At 41.0% G+C, this 14,037-nt stretch overlaps 1 protein-coding gene across 1 annotated transcript in view; it reads left to right on the top strand.

Moving 5' to 3' along the window:
- Positions 1-14,037, top strand: part of PRDM6 (PR/SET domain 6) — a 100,089-nt gene that overhangs the window by 59,419 nt on the left and 26,633 nt on the right. The window contains exons 4-5 of the mRNA XM_057749148.1: positions 8,661-8,788; positions 12,292-12,416. Of these exons, the coding sequence (XP_057605131.1) occupies positions 8,661-8,788; positions 12,292-12,416 (253 nt within the window). The remainder of the gene's footprint in view (positions 1-8,660; positions 8,789-12,291; positions 12,417-14,037) is intronic.

Genomic DNA, 14,037 nt, shown 5'->3' with positions numbered 1-14,037 from the left:
CCACCAATGTCCCCTGCTCCTCATCCAGATACATTTGAGTGCACAGACAGCTCACCTACCTTGACCGTGTTCAGTGTTCATGCAGACATGAGGCACTGTGAGTTGGGGCCTCTTCTGGCCGGAAATAGTGTCTTCAGAGGTCAAGCAGTCCTACATGGTAGGGGATGTTCAGTAAGAGGGCTGAAGCCACAATTACTTAAAATGCTTGTAACAACCTGTTAATTACAGAGATGCTCCAGGAATGCTCTTAAAGATGTGGTAGATGCCTGTGTCTTTTGGATTACATGTTTATAACAGTGCATTAACTTTAGGAAATGGAAAATGTAGAACTGAAGAAATGCTTCCTTAGTGTTTTCTAGATAGTATTCACATTCATCCAGCATTTTTATATTTTGTTTTATTTTTTGATTAACTCATTGGGAGGAGGGGCAAAAACATAAACTAGAGCAACTGGTTTTTTCCTGCACCCCTGTTATATTGTTCCCAATTTGTCCTTCTCTCTCTCTGAACAAAAGTTGATTTCCTGGTATGTACCACGCTTTGTGTAAGGTACTGATGGGTAAAATCTTAAAATATTTAAAATGCATTCCTGCCCTCTGTGAGTTTGTAAGGTTCTGGTCTTGTAATCTTAGCAATAATGAGTTCAAATGCCGCACATATTATCTTGTGGTCCGTGTACATGAGCAGGTTAGTAGATGAAGCTTTTTGGACTCTTAACACCCCTTTTTTCAAAGAAGGTCCCAGCTTCCTCAGGAGGTTAAGTAACTGCCCAAAGTGACTTGGCCATCCGAGGTGAAGCTATGATTGTAACTCACACACATTGGAGCTACACCCACATGCGTGCTCTTAACCTCTGCCCTCTACCCTCTCCAGTTCCTCCTGACTGGGGTGATTTCTATTGCATGTTTTCATTGGTGATACTTTAGAAATTCTCCTCTGACAACCATACTATTAAAAGTAAAATCTTTTATTGAGCAACAAGGTACTGTGTTTTTTAACTTTTCAGTCCAGTCATGAATCATTCTTTTGTGTAAATAGTTGTATAGCAAAATATTGTACCTCTGTCTTCTGATACAGTGGGATCCCACAGTAAAATATTTTTATCCATCTTGACAAACAGTATAGTTTTCATTCGAGTTTCTCAAATTACTAATACATTTGATACTTTATTTATTTATTTATTTATTTATTTATTTATTTATTTATTGGCTGCATTGGGTCTTCGTTGCTGCGGGTGGGCTTTCTCTAGTAGTGGCAAGCGGGGGCCAACCTTCACTGCGGTGCACAGGCTTCTCATTGTGGTGGCCTCTCCTGTTGCAGAGCATGGGCTCTCAGCACTCGTGCTTCAGTAGCTGTGGCACATGGGCTCAATGGTTGCGGCTCGTGGCCTCCAGTGCGGAGACTCAGTAGTTGTGGCGCACAGGCTTAGTTGCTCCACAGCATGTGGGATCTTCCCAGACCAGGGATCAAACCCACGTCCCCTGCATTGGCAGGTGGACTCTCAACCACTGTGCCACCAGGGAAGCTCTACACTTGATTATTGAAGCCCTCGTTTTCTGAATTTTACAGAAAGATGGGGTCGTCTAAAGGTAGTATGTGGAGAAAAGGTAAAGGAGATCTGAGAAACCATCTTTGTACCTGTTCTTCCCTGGATCCTCCATGTGCTGTGAAAGGACTTAAAACAGTGCTGGGTTCTCAGATCTAAACTGGAAAACTCCCCAAGACCTCTTTACGGCCCTTTTCTGTGGTAATTGTTACATTTTAATCATCATATGAAAACCATCTTTGCATTTCATAGAATTGAAAGAAGTTAGATTCAAAACGATGTAATAGTTTCTTTAAAAAGCCCTGGTTGTTAGTTGATAAAATGAAGTTTTAATTGCATTTAGTGGCAATTTCTTCTCAAGCTTTGAATAAAGTCTGAGATTTTTAAGACGCTATAGAGTTATTGTGAGAATTCAGTTCAATGCACTTCAGCATATTTTGAGTTCCTCCAGTGTGTTAGGCCTTGTGTTAGATGTTTGGGCATAAAATATGCACCCTCACCTCAAATTTTGGGGGAAAACCGAAGGACACTGGTGTTGCAGCACATGACCAAATGCTGCTGCACATGTGGAATCAAAGGAGGGGGAGCCTGAGACATCTACCCTACTCTCTGAAAACTGGCTAATCCTTTCAAATAAAACCTTTGGATCTTTTCTGTTTCCTTTTTTCCATGCCAGAATTCAGACACCCAGGTTTTGGGAGGAGCAGATTGTCGTAATTCAAGTTCCTTTTGTTTAAGGTCCTTGGCTCCCTTTAGAGTATTTGTAGGATTAAATGAGATGTGAGGAGAACTCATTCTGACACTGACTAGAGTCTCAATTTGTCTAAGTCACTAACTTTTGGAGACCCCTTTACCTTATGTATACAGTGGTCCATCGGTAGGTATCACGGGGGATGGGTTCCAGGATCTACCGCGGATACCTGCATCTGCGGATGCTCCAAATCCCTGTAAAACCGGCTTAGTGCAGGAGGCCCTCCTCCCTCCTACTTGCGCGTCCTCCGCGATTGGTTGAATCCGCGGATGTGGGACTCGCATGAGAACCGGGGGCGGACTGTAAACTGATCAGGTTAGAACAGGAGGTCTGGGACTTTTATACATCTCATTTTCCTGTCCTCTAGATTTAACCAAGGTACTCAGCTGTCTAGCAGAACTGGCGACTGGAGCCTATTTAGTGAAGGAAGTGCTCTGCCTGAATTTTTCAAATGGGGTCCGCTGCTTCTCTGGGATACCTTGGTGATGTTCCAGAGACTAAGTCAGAGAGCAAAGATGAGATTCGTTGAGCTGTTGGGGTTCTTCCTGGTGGACTTTCTTCTTATCTATTTTTATAATAGATCGGGGCAACTTTTATCTGTTTTTATAGTGTAATTACGTTTATAACTTTGAATTAAAATGGACCCCTCGCTTACAAAGATTATTGAAAGCCTGTTCTGGGAAAAATAAAAGAAATGCACTCTCAGTCCCTGGAAAACTCCATCACGGAATGCTTGGATCTTGGTCAGACGATGGCCTCTGGACAGCACAGGAGTGATGAATGTTTGAAATGTTTCCAGGCTATCCGTTCAGACGGTTTTTCTTGAAAGTGCCCCCAGCTGTAGCAGACTGATTTTTAGGAGGTAGCAATAATTCCTTTACAGCTGAGATTACCAAGATTACCAATTTAAATGGTTAAAGAGGCTGAGCAGTTAAGTAAATGAGTGAAGTAAGGAACACCTAAAGATAGGGCTGGTAGGGGAGCATGGGGAAGGAGAAAAGCCCACGGCTGCTCTAAAGGGGCCACTCGGAAGGGGCCTCAGTTTCCATGGATTAGTGCCAGAGATTGGGGACCCACCTTCTGATTTTTTTTCTCAAGAAAAATTAGAAATTAGTTAAAATTTCCAAAATTTTAAAACACAGGAGGAAAACCAAAATTGGTCAATTGCATGAATTCAGCCGAAGAGAGAGCCACCAGTCTGCACATCTTGCTTTAGAGAAACAGATTGTGCAGAGCCACCAATATACACAAATTCTTATCATTCAGAAGATGGTTTTCTTGCTATTACGTTAAAATGGGCCAAGTCAGTCACTGGCTTACATTGTTTCTGTGATGATTATGATTGTTCATGTAAGTTGGAAGCATTCATAAATGACAACGCTGTGGACAAGCCACTCAAGACCAGTGTTTTTAAGACATGACGCCGGTATAGTTTTTACTCATGTTGTTCTCGTTTAAAGTAGATTCTTGTCTGGGAAAATAAGATTTTAGGAGAGAATGCAGTTTCCTGATCCTGAGGATTGCAATGAAATGCCTTTCACATGGTGGTTTTCAGTTAACGCCCTGCGTGGTTTGTAATGAGCAGCAATTTGTGTGAGCATTATCTCAACCACATGTGTGGCATTTCAGTAAATATTATTGGGTTGAAAACTATAAAATTTCCCTTAAAAAGGTACACATGAGCTCTCCGCCTTACTTATCTTTCTACTCCCATTGATACAGGGTAAAAGAAAAAGTACAGACCAAAACCAGTGGTTTTAAAATAGCAACAAAACAATCAGGAAAGAAATTAGTGGCTGATAATGTAGTGAAACATATTACCAAGAGTTTCCCAGGAGGACAGCACAGATACAGCTTTTCACCTTGGGTAAGATAGTGGGTTTCTCTATTTTAACAACACATGCAAAAATTGAAGTACCGAGAAATAAATGTCTAGGCTTTCATTTGTTTTTCTCTCTTTGATTTAAAAAAAAAAATCAGAAAAGTCCAAAGTATAATATATAAATGCCAGTATATTGGCTACCAAAGAAGTGAGTGTTAACACTTTGCCATATTTGCTTCAGAATCTTTTTTTTTTTTTTAAAGAAAAATGAAGCATTTCAGATACATGTGAGTTCCCTTTGTTTTCCTCCCATCCCCTTCTTTCCCAAGGCCGGGACTCTGATGAAGTTATTGTGAATCCTTCCAGTGCGTCTGTTCAGAATTATACTATATGTATAGATACATATAGATAGATAGGCATATTGCTGTATGTATATTACAATATACGGTATTATAAAATATACTATTAGGGTGTTATTTTGTATATTTGGAAATGTTAACAAGTGATATATGTATCTGCAACCTGATTTTCTCCGTCAACGTTATGTTTTGATGTTTATATCAACTAGATCTTAATACAAACAGATCTAGTTTATTCATTTTAAGTGTTTCGTACTTTTTTGTTGAATAAATAAACCACAATTTATTCTTCTGATGATGGATATTTCTCTTATTGCTAATTATTTACTATTATAAGCTGTGCTACAGTGAATGCCCTTGAACTTATCTCCTTAGGCACATGTATCAGAATTTCATTGGAGTAATTTCCTAGAAGTGAAATTGCTGAGTCACAGGAAATACGCATTGTCAACTTTATTTAATATTGCCAGAATGTTCCCCGATGTGACTGTGCCATTTTATACTCCCTTTCAGCAATGCTAGGACTAGCTTTGTAAAACAAATATACTTTCCACAGTTTTGAGGGGTTTCCTTACAAAATTTAACCCTTTTCCTGCCCAGTGTCCTGTGTGTTTCTTTACATGTGTTTCCCCTTCTCCAGAGGGTCATTTGTTCAGCTTCCTTAGAAAAAAACAAAGCAAATATTAAAACTTTGGTGGTTCACATTCATTCAGAATAAAGTGCACAGTTTTCAGCAAAACTACGCTTCACTCAAGGGTTCTTTCAAGGAATTTTTTCCTAATCTAAATTCAACTCTTACCTTCATTCTCACCATTTGAACAATTTCTGACCTTTTGACATTTTCATCGGTCCTGAGGAGATTGTCTAAACACTTTATGCAGATTTTTGATATTTTTCTGCTTATTTTAAATCTTTTGAAAGGTAATGAAAACAGAGTAACTCTTGGTCTTGGCATTAATATACTTCCTTAAATTCCTTACATTTTTAGACCTATTAGGTATCTAACTTAAAATTACATTTTAGCGTCACACAAATATAGCTGTTAATGCAGCTTCCAAGAACAGCTTCCCGACCTTGAAGTTGCTGCAGCTACTCTAAACTGAAATCTGCTGAAACATTTCCCCATTTGTGGTTCCTTCGCTCCTAGAAGGAATAATGTCGGCCCGTCTGGATACAGGGACAGTGTCCTTGTATAGTTCAGATACATACAGAATTTTATCGCCCGCTTTAAAAAAGAATTTTTTTTTTAGCTGAGCTCTTAAGTGGAAACACAGTTGAGGTAATGATGGACAATAATAATAAGGCTCAAATTAGGACCCAGAGCTTTTCTGAGAAGTCGTCCTTAGTTCCTCTTTAGCGCTCACATGTGGATATCCTGGTTTTACCAATTTTATTCTGGCCCACTGTTCCTCTTTCAAGAAACACAGTTTAAATGTTAAGTCTTAACAGCACAGGCCAGAAGGGGCCCTAGGATGGGTCTTGAACCAAATGCAGAGGCGTCTGGTTCGTGTTTTCAACCTGCCTCCCTAAATAACCTAGGTTGGAGGTGCCGCCCATATTAGCCTGATATGCCCCCTTGAGGCAGTCTCACATCTGTGAACATATGCTGTTATGACTTGACATCTTACGGCATTTATGAAGCTTTTATTTTGGGAGGGATGAAAAGCCTATCGTCAGCTTTGGGTTTTGAAAGATCATTCTGGCTATACTTGAGACGAGGTTGGAAGGGCCTGAAGAAGCTTCAAGGAGATCAGTTAAGGAACTTTTGTAGCTCTTCAGGCGAGAGAGGAAACTGGTTTGGGTAGGATGGTGATGGTGGAGAGGGAGAGATGGACGCACATGAAAAGTATGTAGGAGGCAGATTCAGCTGGATCTGGGGATAGCTGTGCTCTGGGCGCTGAGGCAAAGAACAGTGTCAAGGTTGAATGAGTTTCGTCAACTCTGATCGGGTGCACGCTAGTGGGATCTAACTAGGTACGTGGGATTTTCGCCAGTTTCATGTGAATTAGTGTAATATTGGTATCAGGCTGAAGCCGGGGGTCTCAGCCTCATGCCATGCCTGGCTATTTGGGGAAAGCCTGACAAATAGCCGTCTAGTTTACCTCAAGGCAAGAAGCAGTTTCACCAGGCAGGCAAACATTGTAGGATTCCTGCAATGACAATATACTTAGTTTGAGATTGTTGCTGAAAGTGTGGGAGGAAACACTTTTCTATACTCATTTTGAGACTGACTGGCTAGTGTCTGGTGTTCAGATGAGCCAACACCCAAGGCAACACCCACGACCTAGAAACGTGAGAGTTTTACTTGCTGTTGAGGAGGTTAGCTAGAAGCACAGAGGAGACCTGCACTTCTCCAAATGCTCCCTAGTTACATGCACCAGCAGCTGTCGTGGGTGGTTTGTTCATGGGGGATGGACAGGCCAGAGGGCTGGGTCATCGACAGTTTGGGCTCCATTATAGATAAACAGTGGCATTCAAAGAACTGATGGCTTTGTTCAGTGTCACACGGGCTGTCAACAGCAGACTCGGGGTTGAGACTTTGAGTCTTTGAACCAGTTTCCTAAAACAAAAACAACAAAACGGTACAGTGTAGTGATCGAAGCTAAATATGAAATCTGTCATTAGGTTGCTCACAGAGCAGATGTATCCACCACATGAAATGTTTCCATTCTCTGCCATCATCCCCAAACTGGGAATTTAAAGTCATTAATCTTAAATGTAATATAATCCAGGAATCTCTTCATTCTTCTCAGGCTACACTGATTATCAGCTATGATCACTCTGGCCTGCTACCCAGTCATAACGTCTCCAACAACTGCATTGATTAGATTGGTGTCTCTCTCTTATTTGTGGGAGTTAGTGGAAAGATTGGGGAGAAGACAGATGAGTTCAAGAAAAGCCAAAAAAAAAAATCAACTATTTTAAAATGACTGGTGACAGTATAAAGAACTGTCATCTCTAAGCCCTTTGGCCCCCAGAATAGAAATACTGAGCTAAATTAATATGAGTGACCCTACCAGTTTTAGAGCTGAAATGTAACCAGTGAGGCTGTGAGACTTATTCTTTGTGTCTGTTTGGAAAGGAAAAGTGGGAAGGCTGATTAGCAAGAGTAAGAGACATAATTTCTTAGGATTCTCTAGAGAACAGAATCTTACTGCCGATTTTATTTAAAAAGGTCCAGTTTTGCCATGGCCCTTCTGAGAACTGTACCCCTTGTTTCCTGGCTCCCCCTAGGGCTGAGGATGACCTTCCAGAATTGCTGCACGTGTATAACCCCCGATCTCCCACTCCTCTAGATGCCACAGCCTTCAAGGTAACCAGGGCTGACCTGGAAGTGGGAGCCAGTTGTCTCTGCTGTCAGCACTGACTCCATGTGTCCTGGGCTGGCTGGTGGTTTTGCAGTGTCCCATGCTCGTTGCTTGCTTTGAAGCAGATTTCATTTCCTTGACTGTGATCTTGAAAGAAAATCTGCTTGAGGTGACCTAAGACAATAATTATTAGACCAACCTCAGTGAAGACGTTTAAAATCCATAGGAAACAGTTATGATTACTTTTTCTTTCCCTTTGCGAGGGTCTCTGTTTTTTGATGACTCCTCTCCTAATAGTTTCAGGTCCTGACAGCTGAAGTCCTACATCTTCTGTGAGGTGAGAGTCCATTTATTTCATCCGAATCAGAGTCTTTTATCAGTGCGTTACAGCTCCAAAACGCTCCAACCTCTGCTAGGTGTCACCCAGCTCGTTGAGCAGACGGTCCCTGCCTCCCGAATGCCTTCAAACAGTTATGTGTTTGAGATGAGGGCCTTTCATGTGGATGTTCCAGCCATGTCAGCGTGGCCTTGCCTCTCAGCTTGCTTTGTTTATCCAGCAGCTCATTACTTAAGAGTAGCCTGTCAAAAGAGGTTAAATATTCTTTGGGAAACATGGTCACTCACATCCTTGAGATGCCACAAATATGTTTAGTAAAGGGGAGATTGGCTTGATAAGAAAAACGTGATTGACTTGCATCACCAGAAAATGTTTTTCTCCTGTTATTCTAGTTGAGTTTCCACAAGCATCCGTAAGAACTAGCAAATCTCCGGCCAATGCATTGCTGCAGCCGACACACAGGGGCACCAAGGGAAGCAGGGAAAGTGATTGCTGATGATTCGTTCTAACTACTTGACCTTCTGACCTCTTCTCTAGATATATGACCAAGATGGGACACTACAGCACTTTATTGATGGTGGGGAACCTAGTAAGTCGAGCTGGATGAGGTATATCCGATGTGCAAGGCACTGCGGAGAACAGAATCTAACAGTAGTTCAGTACAGGTAAAGTATACCTTGATTTACCACTTACAAAGCCGAAGCCCTTTGCCTTGCATATATAACTTCAGGCTTGCTGCTAGTTTTGAAAAAATCCTGCAGAGTCCTGAAGAACTCTGCAAGGACTGGCAGGAATTTTTTTTTTTTGTCCTAGGTTTGTGATATCTCCTTAGTTCTTGCAACAGTAATTTCTTGAGAATTCAGGAATAAAGATGCTAGGAGAAGGCCTTTTTCACTCACTACACATGATAAAGTTGCTTCCACATCATTGCCTGAACTTTCATCATGGCCTGAGGGAGCCCAGCAAGCTCGGTGACCTGGAGTGATTCCCCCCAGCAGACGTGTCCACACACAAGTGGGAGTTCAGAGATTCAGCCCAGTCACCTTCAGTCTGGCTGTCTCCTAGAGGGAACAGTTTGATTTGCACAAAGGCATGGGAAATCAAGAACGCTCAGCCCTTCCAAGGCTGCTTTTCTAAAACCATGATGCTCGGCAGCCTTGGCTGAGTCAGAGTAACCTCTTCTGATCCCGTGAAAGGTGCCAAAGTGTTTGACTTTGGCTCTGTGACAATTCAGCGTTTGTATCAGGGGATGAGGTGGTTCCAGAGCATGGAGAAGGCCCCAGTGTCCTGAGATATTTGGGCAAAGCCCAAAGGGCAACAGAGACGAGGTGGAGCCATCCCTGTTGCCCAGAGTCTCATAGGGAGGCCTGGAGTGGGGGAGGGGCAGAGAAGCAAGGTGGATTCTCAGCTCCTAAGCCACACCTGCCCAGTGCACCTGTTGTTCAAGTATTTCCATTTCGTTCTAAAGCCTGGAGTGGAGATGAAAAGGCAAAAACAGATCCCATGGAAAAAAGCCCTGCCACTAAGCTTTCTCTTCTCAAAATCCCTCGAAAACATGTGCCGTGTAAACATATGACCTCAGTTATAAACAGCCATGTTCCCTTTAGAATCAGAAGCAACTGTTTAGCTTTATCAGGCACCACAGACACATCAAAGCAGAAGGGCCCTTACTCGGCAACTTGGAGCCCTGCCTATGACAATTTATTTTCATTTTCCTTTTTTTTTTTAATGAAGCCTAAAGAAAAAAAGCTTTATTCGCCTTATAGGTTAAAGGCTGCACAAATCTGGCTTGCTCTCCAGAGGCCTCCAGATTCAAAAGGAACATATTTGGGCAGCATGTGACTCACTGCCTTGGTTTCCTAGGCAGTTATCTTTCATTACATAAGGGTTTAAATGAACTCGTGCATGATGGTATCTAGTTACAGTCTGTATATGGGCTTCACTCACCTTCCTTGCAGCTGCATCTCTGTCATGAAGTTTTTATAAAGCTCGGAGCTAGAAAATTAGTAAAGGTTGTGCTTGTCCATTCAGCAAAAGATACTTCGGCTGGTTCTGTCAGGGGCACCCAGGGAGCGCTTGAGGTGAATTCTGACTTTGGGAAAATAAGAAACGCCTACGAGGAAGGTGGGCGTGAACGAGTGGTTACCTTTCTGTCAGTGTGGAGTGGGCTTTATTGCTCCGCTTTCTGATGGTGCTTACGCATCGAGTACTCTCTGCTGATCTGTTTTCGATTACTTCAGATCTTTACAAAATGAACTACAGAAACACAATTTAAAAACTGGCATCCGTCACCAGTGACCACGTCCAAGAGTAAGAAAATAGAAAAGTTGGACCCTGAAGAGCCAGCCTAATTTTTATTGTACATGAATGTCCTCTTCACAAAAAGTCAGCTGGTTTAGATTCATTCTGTTATGATTTGTAATATCTAAATGGAATTTTCTTCAAAGCACCCTTGATTGATTGACCCTTAGCTGAACGTTTTGTTTTTATTTTGAGGCTGACAATAATGTTTGTTGGCGTGTGTTCTGCTTCAGCTGCGTTGGGACGCCATGAAGCTATCTTTATGAGTCATCCAACCACAATACTAAATACATGTCAGCAAAGGAAATATTATCTGAAAAGGGAAAAATCCCTTTGATGTGCTTCAGCATGCAGAGATTTCTGCGAGTTTTGGAAGCTCTGCCCGCTTGTAAGGAACGGTGTACGCTTACAGTTTTTTTTCCCCCTTTTGGCCTACTCTGTGCCTCAGAAGACCACCCATTGCTCGAAAACAGTTCTGCTCTTTCAGCGGCAAAGTGTGTCATTTGGTTTTAGCACATTCATTTGCCGGGCGCTGTGTTTATATTAAGGGAAGCCAAACCGAGAGATGAAATGTTACAAGGGTGAAGTACAAAGTCGACTCAATTTTTCTCAAGTTAGGAGATGCCAGTGATTTATAGCCCTGCTCCAATTTTGATTTTTTTATGTAGCAGTGGAAAGAATTAATAAAATGCACAGCTCTTGGAGATGTGGAGGGAGGAAGGGGAGTGAGGTCCGGACAACTGGCTGGAGTTTTTGTCAGATATTCATAGAATGTTGGGAAAAAAACATTCTGCTTAGCTAGCAGTGCCCTCGTGAGACAGAATGGCAGCAAGTAAGGAAAATAACAAGATAAATGAAATTTTTGCAGCTGCAAGTAAAATATTGAGAATCTGCACTTTTTTATTGATCTTTATGATCCTATTGCCAAGAGCCACTTTGTGGTGACAAAATATGTTGACAAGTGCATATCTCACTGCCATGAAAAATGTGGTGAAGGATTCGCCTTATGTCTGCAGTGTTATACAAGGAACAAATTGCCCTGCTATGGCCAATTCCTTACAGAAAGGCTAAATTTAAGGTCCACCAACCCTAAACACTTTTATCTTGAACTTGAGGCTAATATTTGTAGCAATTCTTCATTGAGAAAACCGGTCGCAGGCTCCTCTTTTTTTTTAATCTGTAGATTTTTCTTTCAGCACCACAGCTGTTATAAAAAATGTTTATTTCTTGGTACCTTCACTCCATCATTTCAGAGTGTAATCTTTTAGCCAGAGTAAAGTGCTCCTCTTGTATTTATTGAATTTCCATCCATTTCACATAAGAGCGTTTTTCTCTTCTCCTGTATCAAACTTCAGAAAAAAGCTGATGGGGAAGATTTTTATTTCTCTAAGTCCTTGTATCACAAAGCTGCTTAATTTTATTACAAATCTGAGAACTCCCAATGCCAAGTGGTAAGAATACACCTAATGCTTTTCCTTCAAATTAGAAATCAATAGTATTAATTTATATGTGAGGTTGAGGCACTAGAGTCTGCAATTTGCCAAGAGAGAGAATTTTCTCATTAGTGTGAGATGGAATTTTTTTTAAATCAACTCTTCCTTTCTGCTGTCTCCCGGGCTAAATATGTGTCTCTTCAGCCAAGATGTTCTGTGGAGGGACGCTGTAGAAATAAACTGTGAGCTATTTATCGTACTAGGTTACAGGCTCTAATTGGTTGCTGGGAATGATAAGGCGGGTGCAGATTTTATTACAAACAGAAACTGTTTAGGTGGAAAGCTGGGCAGAACTTTTTTGGGGCAATAAAAATGTGGATGGGGCACATGAGCACTACCGATTACTAAGCTGGGTTTTCTTTTGTTTTGAATAGGTCGAATATATTCTACCGAGCCTGTATAGATATTCCCAGGGGTACCGAGCTTCTGGTGTGGTACAATGACAGCTATACGTCTTTCTTTGGGATACCTTTACAATGCATTGCCCAGGATGAAAACTGTAAGAATTTATTTTAGCTCTGAATTCACATTTCCAAATATCTATTTCAAAGCTAACTTTTTAAGAGTGTTGTTTGAAATTCCTGAAATGCGGTTCACTCTGCTGTATCACAAATATGCACACGTCTGTTCTATCATTTTCTTTTCTTTGTATGTCTTGCTTTTCCACAGGGAGTCTTGACTTGGGCAGGCCAATTTTTCTTCGCCTGTTTATGATTTCAAAACCTTTGTCCTCGTTTTTAATCATTGCTGGCAGCAGTGTTACGGCAGCGGGTATTTACTGAGCACCTACTATGTGTCTGGTTACAAGAGCAGCATAAGATACAACTTCTGCTCTGAAAGGATGCACAGTCTTGCTGGAGTTGCACTATTTGCAAAAATGAAATAATGAGAAAACACTGCTGTTTAATCAGGAGTAACACCCCTCCAGTCGATTGGCTTTGCTTCCTCTTAAGTAGACATTGAAATGAGAAATGGTAGTAAAAATTGTAGACATATGATCAAAGAATTTGTCTCTTTCCAAATATCTTAGCCTAAAGTGAGCCATGTAATTTTCTTCTATCTTTATTACCATGGCAATCATTATGTTAAAAAAAAATCTAACATCTAGGCAAATGCAACCTTTTGTGCAATTTTCACTGTAACTTTATATATTTGTTTTTTATCAATTCTTTGGGGAAATGTTATAAGGTGATTTCCAGTATTTGGAACAGAATTAGGTGATTGTGATTGCTTCAGTGAGAACCACTGGTTTTAGTGATGCTCTTTTTTTCTTGTCATCAAATCGACTAATCTGTGAACTGGTAATTTGCGATTATGCTGTAGAAAAAGAAGCAGAGAGAACAGATCTATTTAAGAAACTTCATTTTGGGAAATAAAAAGTGTTATTTTAATTTTTCCTTCTCTACTTACTTTCTCTCACACACATATAAACTCCAAAAAAAATGTTTATAATACTACTGATCGAAATGCTGATGATCAGATATTTCTTTTCCATGTTATCTTTATTTTCTTTGTAAAAAATAGAATCCTCAAAAAACATATTACTCCCAACTTTCCTTTTCTACTTTACCCTAACCCCAAACCAATCTCAAATCAAAAAATGAATCTTTGGACATATAAGTACATTCTTCTTACTTCCCAGGTTTCCATTGGAAAGTTTTTTTTCTGCAGTAATGCTCCTGTTTGAGGGAGTGTCTGTTTTCATAGGAGAAAGTCTCAGTGTTGGACATGAGTGTGTGGTTGGTGTTAGAGGCAGAAATGGCCATGGCGGCCAGTATGCTCTGTCTTCCCAGAATGGCCCCACGCCCAGCTCCCCTAAGACTAGATGTTGGTCCGTGCACAGAAAAGCCCCAGTATCAGCTCCCCTAATCTGCTGACATGGGCCTGTCTGTACATTAGAACCTTGGTGTAACTTCACCTTCTAAAGAATGTAATCTGACCCAAAAAGATTCCAGAAATCCTGTAAGGCCTTCTGATTCCTGCTTTAGTACAGCCCGGTACAGACTCTGAAAATATTGTGGTGCGTGTGTCAAGGAATGTCTGGGAGTAAACATATCAAAATCTAGAATTCTAGAGTACATAACACACAGTCCAAAACTTCATTCATTCATTCATTGACA

The sequence above is a fragment of the Hippopotamus amphibius genome, chromosome 1 (assembly GCF_030028045.1).
Source record: "Hippopotamus amphibius kiboko isolate mHipAmp2 chromosome 1, mHipAmp2.hap2, whole genome shotgun sequence".
NCBI lineage: Eukaryota > Metazoa > Chordata > Mammalia > Artiodactyla > Hippopotamidae > Hippopotamus > Hippopotamus amphibius.
This window is presented reverse-complemented; position numbering and strand designations above follow the sequence as displayed.